Source organism: Lipotes vexillifer, unplaced genomic scaffold (genome assembly GCF_000442215.2).
Source record: "Lipotes vexillifer unplaced genomic scaffold, Lipotes_vexillifer_v1.1 scaffold640, whole genome shotgun sequence".
Classification (NCBI taxonomy): Eukaryota; Metazoa; Chordata; class Mammalia; order Artiodactyla; family Lipotidae; genus Lipotes; species Lipotes vexillifer.
This window is the reverse complement of record NW_006773138.1, coordinates 1,217,776-1,225,414: the sequence shown is the minus strand read 5'-3', so window position 1 is coordinate 1,225,414 and position 7,639 is coordinate 1,217,776. Positions and strand designations below refer to the sequence as shown.

At 43.0% G+C, this 7,639-nt stretch overlaps 1 protein-coding gene across 1 annotated transcript in view; it reads right to left on the bottom strand.

Annotated features, from left to right (window-relative positions):
• MRPL48 (mitochondrial ribosomal protein L48) overlaps positions 1 to 7,639 on the bottom strand; it is a 50,817-nt gene that overhangs the window by 26,177 nt on the left and 17,001 nt on the right. The window contains exon 4 of the mRNA XM_007448082.1: positions 1,862 to 1,950. Coding sequence (XP_007448144.1) covers positions 1,862 to 1,950 — 89 coding nt within the window. The remainder of the gene's footprint in view (positions 1 to 1,861; positions 1,951 to 7,639) is intronic.

Sequence of the window (7,639 nt, the reverse complement as noted above, 5' to 3'; positions counted from 1 at the left end):
CAGGTTTGTGCTGCGGAGCGGCTGGGCCCGTGAGCCATGGCCGCTGGGCCTGCGCGTCCGGAGCCTGTGCTCCGCAACGGGAGGGGCTGCAGCAGTGAGGGGCCCGCGTACCGAAAAAAAAAAAAAAAAACCAGTATGATGATTTGAGTATGGTATCCATAAGATGGGAGAGGAGGCTGGAGAGAAAGATGGGACAGATGGCATTAGACATGCTATTAAGCTTCCTTTTATAACAAGCCAAGGAGTGAGCCAGAGCATGGTATATACAGAAAATTATCTATGAGGGAGGATCCCAAGAAATTAAAAAAAACAAAAAACTCACACCCAAACAAAACTAATTTTATTTTCTGCTAATTTATGTGAGACTTTTAGAAGGGGGATATCCCAGAATAAAACAACTCCAAGAACTTACTCTGAGGTGTCACAACTCAGAAAGGGTGTAAATCACTCCTTCTTCTGAATTTTAAATAGCACTTTGTATCTTCCTTTCAGCACTTGTCACTTTCTGCTTGGGAGCATAATTATTTGTGTCTTATCTCTAGTGGTTTATCAGTTTCCTATGAGCATGAACCAGGTCTTGTTCATTCATACTATAAAATTTTATTGCAACTCAGTCTGAATAGGCAAGGCACCCCCAACAGTACCTAGCACATAATAGATGTTTGAAAAATGAATCATAGCATTATGGAGTTACATGATATCAGAGCTGAAAGACTCTTGAAGATATTCTAATCCAGAGTTTCTCAAACTTTGTGAAGAGTCTGACAAAAGCTATGGACTCTCTTCCCAGAAAAAGTCACACATAGAAAACATTTTACATATAATTTCAGGGCCTGCCATGCCCAAAGAGGTTAGGTTAACTTACCCCAAATCACGAAGCTAATAACTGGCAGAACGAAGCCTAGAACACAAGTTTCCTGGTTCCCAATTTAGTACTCTTCTCATCACAAAGGAACAATTTTAGTAGGGCTGTTTCCTGCTGGGAAGGTGCCTGATACAAGCCTCAGGTGTGGCAACATTCCTGTCATGAAATTCCTTGATATAAGGATGTTGTTCAGGAGAACGTGGCAAGTTTAGTGGCTTCTGAGGCCCAAATGCAGTGGTACTGGACCTCTGCCAAGGTGAGAGAGGCAATGGGATATGTGCGGGGTTGCATGGGAGCATCAAACTAAGCCAAAGAACCAAAAGCGATGTTGAAATCTCCCCAAGTAGAACAGCAAAATCTTCCTAACTATACTGTTTACAGGAAGTGATAGAATCGTGACTCAAAGCTAGACTGTCTGACTTTCAAGCCAGTTTTGTGTCCATCCCACTACAAAATCCTCTGCAAATGCACAAAAAATCCAACCACCACAGAAGCAATCCTTCAGCTGGAGCCAAAGAAATAGGCTAAATAATCTTACAATGCTTAGAAATAACTCCCAGTTATCTGTGATAATGGATTAAAGAAACACATACATATTTTAAATCTGTAAATACTGTAAAAATCAGCTATTTGGCTGAAAATGTGAATCCACCTCTATGTGCCACAAACCATTCATTCAACTGAACTGAACATATCATTTCCATTGTGAGGTCCATATTGAACTAAGTACTAAGAAGATATTTTCTTTACGTGTCACAAATAATAAAACCAAAGAATTTGCTTTTCACTGTGATAACCTGGCCTAGGGACAAGATTAGGAACTGGCAAAAACATCTCCACTCTGGATCATATTCAAACTAATTAACTGGAGAGGACTGAGGGACAACCCTCTATCCATTCTAGCTCCAGTATAATCCAACCTATGCACATCCGATCTTTAGGGTCTTTGTAAAAGCTGCACACTATCCTTTTCTAAAAGACCCCTGCCCCTCTTACCTCTTGTGCTTTAACTAGGTGCTTGTATCTTCCAATGCCATGTGTGGGCTGTGACCTGTAGTGCTGACTGGTGCTCAGCTGAATGCCACCTAAAAGAGAGAAATAAGACAAACCTGTTTCAAAGCTCCTCCAGGGACAGATAGATCATACATGAGGAGACAAATTCTCCATCGTGAAATGGAATATTTGGGGATAGTGAGCCTCTTGCTGGTTTAAAGAACCAGAGCTATTTCTTGATCCTGAGCTGATACTCGGTTTACCCCATTTTTCTCTCCGTTTGGCCCCTGGACTATATCTAATCCCCACCACCCATCTTTCTTTGAGAAATTCTCTCCTGCTAGAGCCACTGCTGGTAGGGGGACAAAATACATTCTCACAGTGCTCTCATTTTCTCCGTTCCTCAACAGGCAATAATCCTTTTGAAGTTTTCCAATGAAGATTGTTCAGAGAAAGAGACAGGTGGCAAATACAACCAGGAAAAAGGACAATCACAGATTTCCACAGTTTTTTAAACTATCTAATTTGCTTTATTTGTGTTGATATGTAATAATCTCCAACAGACTTTGTTAAGTGAATAACAATAAAAACTAAAAACCTAAGGTACAGAACAGTGTGTATATAAAAAATAGGATCTCTATACACATATTCACTGTGGTAGACTCAAGAGATATGCCACCCAGATTCCCTTCAAAGGACTTGCTGATATATACATATTCTCCTTTAACCCTCATTATTTTTACCTTCATTTACAAATAAAGAAACTGCAGCTCAAAAAAAATAGGAATTGGCCAAGGTCAACAAGCAAGTAAAAGGCAGAACTGCAATTTAAACCCAGGTCTATGTGACTGAACAGCCTGTTCTCAGATGTGTTATAACATCTGAATTTCTGGAATACAAAATCTAGCTAGGGACTTCCCTGGTGGTCCAGTGGTTAAGAAACCACCTTCCAATGCAGGGGATGTGGCTTTGATCCCTGGTTGAGGAACTAAGATCCCACATGCTGTGGGGCAACTAAGCTCACACGCCACAACTACTGAGCCCGTGCACTCTGAAGCCCACGAGCCACAACTAGGGAGCCTGTGTGCCGCAACTAGAGAGACCACACACCACAACTAGAGAAGCCCACGCACCGCAACGGAAGATCTCACATGCCACAGCAAAGATCCCACGTGCCACAACTAAGATCCAATGCAGCCAAATTAAAAAAAAAAGAATCTAGCTAGACTTCATCGTTCCCACATCTGATATCAGCTCATCTCTACCCTTCACTGGAACCAGCCCTACACAGCTCTGTTATGTCTGTCTGTCTCCCTTGCTTGTTCCCTACCTTATGGAAAAGTATTAGTCCTAGGTTCTGCTCCCTTCCCTCCCAGCTCCTGTGGTCCTGCATCTCCCCAGGGCCACCACTTTGTGGGGGGCTAAACACAAAATGGTGTGGAAAAGTCTAATGACATCAAGTGAAATGTTTCTTAAGCTTCTCTTTTCTAAAATGTGCTTCCAAGCAGGTCTGCTCTGTGCCAGGCCAATCAAGAATCGTGGCTTCAGAGACTTTCCCTATGTTTACAATCCACAGTATTTCATCAAGACAACCCTGGTATATCATAGATCCCTTCCATGATGTGCATTAGTCCGCATTTACTATTATATGCCAACAACTGAATAGATACTGGGACAGTTACAAAGATGACTAAAATATACTACTTTCCCTAGAGATACTCAATGTGTACTGGGGAAGGATGATGGGAAAGCAGATAATTACCTTATAGTGGACAAAATACTTTAATGGAGATGAGAGCAAGGAACTTAGAGGAAAGAACAACTAACTCCACCTTAGGGGTGAGCGGGGAGAAGTGGAAGACGGTACAGAGGAATAGGTTCAGGGAGGTAACAACTGAATTCTTTTTTTTTTTAAGTCAGTTTTCTCATCTTTATTATTTATTTATTTATTTGGCTGCATCAGGTCTTAGTTGCGACACGCAGGATTTTCGCTGCAGCACGCAGGATCTTTCGTTGTAGCGCATGGGCTTCTCTCTAGTTGTGGCGCACAGGCTTAGTTGCCCCGAGGCATGTGGGATCTTAGTTCTCTGACCAGGGATCGAACCCACATTGGAAGGCGGATTCTTAACCACTGGACCACCAGGGAAGTCCCAACAGCTGCATTCTTTTCTTTTTTTTTTTTTTGCGGTACGCGGGCCTCTCACTGCTGTGGCCTCTCCCGTTGCGGAGCACAGGCTCCGGACATGCAGGCTCAGCGGCCATGGCTCACGGGCCCAGCAGCTCCGCGGCATATGGGATCTTCCTGGACCGGGGCACAAACCCGTGTCCCCTGCATCGGCAGGCGGACTCTCAACCACTGCACCACCAGGGAAGCCCCCAACAGCTGCATTCTTGAAAGAGGAGTAAGAGTTTACCACGCATGGAAGAAGGAGGTATTTTTGGCAGAGGCTTCCAAAGAGCACTGAACATAACTGAGGTATCTTCTTGGCCACAGTCCCACCTGACGGGGCACAAGCCCGTGTCCCCTGCATCGGCAGGCGGACTCTCAACCACTGCACCACCAGGGAAGCCCCCAACAGCTGCATTCTTGAAAGAGGAGTAAGAGTTTACCACGCATGGAAGAAGGAGGTATTTTTGGCAGAGGCTTCCAAAGAGCACTGAACATAACTGAGGTATCTTCTTGGCCACAGTCCCACCTGACTCTTTGAGGCCTTAGGTTGCAGACTCTGCAACCTGGGGCCCCGCCCAAACAGCTGATATCCAAATCCCCTTGATTGGGTACACAACCATCCTCAGATCAGAGCCATGAAAATTAATCCATCCAAAAAGATTTTATTATGACTTTAAAACATGACCTCCTAAAAAGCACTGAACTCTCCAAAGCATGTTTATTCATTCAACAAATATTTATTACTACCCACTGGGGTAGCCAGAAACAATTATACCCTCACAACCATGTGTATACTACCTGTGTTCTTACACTGAGTATGTAAAGTGAACTGACACTCAACTAGAGTTGTGCAATGTACAAACAACCCAATATCCATGGCAGGCCCGGGTTGGTACCAACCACTGCCCTAGATGCTGGAGCTGTAACAATGGGCAAAGACAAAGTCCCTGCAATACAGAATCTATGATCTAGTGGCGAGACAGTAATATCAATGCAGGTGATAAGGGCTACCCACAATAAGGGCTATATACATGAGAGAGGCACTAAGGCTGGACTTGTGGTGTCAGGAAAGGATTCTTAGAGCAGGTGGCTTTTAAGTAAAACCTGACAGATGACTAGGAGTTAGAGAGAACACAGTATGGGGAGGGGAAGACCCAGAGAGAGAATTTCAAGGCAGAGTATAAGCAGCAGGGTGGCAAGAGATGAGCTTACAGAAACAGGCAAAAAATTTAGGAAGGGCTTAATTATTCAGTACTTATGATGTGCCAGACACTGTGCAATGAGGTGAAGATATAACAGGGGACAAGGCCAACAAAACTCAGCTTATGGAGCTTATAGTCTAGTAGGAGGAGGGAATCATTAATGGAGGAGGGAATAGTCACAAAATAAATATGAGGGCTTCCCTGGTGGCGCAGTGGTTGAGAGTCCACTTGCCGATGCAGGGGACACGGGTTCGTGCCCCGGTCCGGGAAGATCCCACATGCCGCGGAGCGGCTGGGCCCGTGGGCCATGGCCGCTGAGCCTGTGCATCCGGAGCCTGTGCTCTGCAACAGGAGAGGCCGCAACAGTGAGAGGCCCATGCACCGCAAAAAATAAATAAATAAATAAATAAATAAATAAATATGAAATTACAAATTGTGATGAATGATAAAAAGCGCTATGGCAATAAAATCAGTGGATCTATTTTAGATTGGAATATCAGGAAAGGTCTCTAAAAAAAAATGACATGTGAACTGAAACCAGATTTCAGAGGAAAATAGTAATAGTGGTTATCCCCAGGGAGAAGTGGCTAGACGGCAGGAGAGAGTTACTGTTGACTTTATACTCTTGTATCTTTTAAAACTTGTTCCATGTACATGCATTATCTACTCAAATAAATAAATAAAATAAATTGAGACCTGAAAGGCAGATAGGAGTTTATTAGGTAAAGAAATAGAGAATGAATGTTCCAGGCAGAGGGAATAGCGTGTGCAAGGGCCCCAGAGGGGGATGCAGATTGGCACATTCAAGGAACAAAAAGACTGTCCATGTGGCTGAAGCAAAGTGAGAGGGGCTGAGTGCACCAGAGATTAGGGCAGTGGATTGGAACCCACCACTCTGAGCCATGTTAAGGGTTTGGATTTCATGCTGAACAGCGGAGAAATTATATGTCTAATGTGTTTTTAAAAGATCACTTTGGTTGTTGTGGGTGGAAGGTGGTTGGAAGGGGAGTGTGGATGGAAGTTCAAACAAAGATTCAAGTAGTATCCTTGGCTGAGTTGTTGTTGTTAGTCCTCCTGTATCCACAACCCCCCCCCCCATTCCATCCTCTAAAGTTGACAAAGTAATCCTTCTAAAACACAAACCTAATCATGTTATTCTCTTTCATTAATTCAACCATTTATTCACTGCACACACACAATTTTTAAAAAGGACTTACTCTGTGCCAGGCACTGTATCAGGCACTACAGTAACACCAATAAATGAGACAAGGAAGGTCCTTGCTATATTTCAAAATGTTTGATGATTTTCCACTGCCTGAAGTTCATACTCCTTAGGCAAGCATTTAAGAGTCTCAATTTTATAATCTAGTTCCAACCACTTCACATCCTCACTCTCCATCCTCCAGGCTTTTAAAACCTTGCTTCTCCGCCACAGAGCTACACTTGCCATTCTGTATAAACCATGCAGTTCTCATGCCTCTGTGTGGTGCTGGGCTGTCCCCCATGCTGGGACTGCACCTCTCTGACTGGTGATATCCTTCACAGCCTCCATGGCCAGCTTAAATGTCATCTCTGTGCTGCCCTAAACATACAAACATCATCAAGAGTTTACAGTTGCAGCTCTCCCATGCCTCCATTATATGGTAAAATATTTTGTGTAAATTAAAAAACAACAACAACCCAGGCACTCGTCACCATCTTTAAGTACACAGAAATTCAATCACCCACCAGTGGTTTCAAGTAGCAGAACCAAAAGTGATCTTTGAGGTGATGACACATCTTAGGTGAAAATGCCACAAATGCTTGTCTCAGCCTCTAATCTACTGGAATTCCTTGGCAAGGAGGCATTTTCAAATTTAGTTTGGGGCAATTTCTATAATTAGAGAAGTTGGTTAATTAAGAAGCTGATTCAAACTACTGTTAAATTAACCTTTTTCTCTCTTAAATGAAAGGCTTTTGGTCAAATTACCAGTGGTTAAACTGCTTAATTAGTTGTTTTAATTATAAAATTTACAAGTTTGAAAGCCTCTGATTTCCATTAAGTTCAACTGAATTTTTTCCCTTGCTTGTGTCATTAAGCTGGTTTCCTGCTGTCATATTAACATTGCAGCCTCCTGAGAGAAAAGGCAACTCTTTTCGTTGAAGAAGATACAAAACCCCATGATTTCAAAAGGAGGCTTTGAAAATCTTTCAGTTAGTACAATTATAGAATGTAATCATGTATTGACTTCTCCCACAACACATCCCTTCGTTTGTGTATGCCAGAGCCAGCTGTCCTTCAATGTCCTTGTTTACTAAACTGGGAACTAAACCCATCAATCCAGGATGGGGATAAACAACTTCATTTTAATTATTTCTCCTTCAAAATTGGAACAAGCATTTTGGCAGGGCTATGCAGGAGGGAAAGAG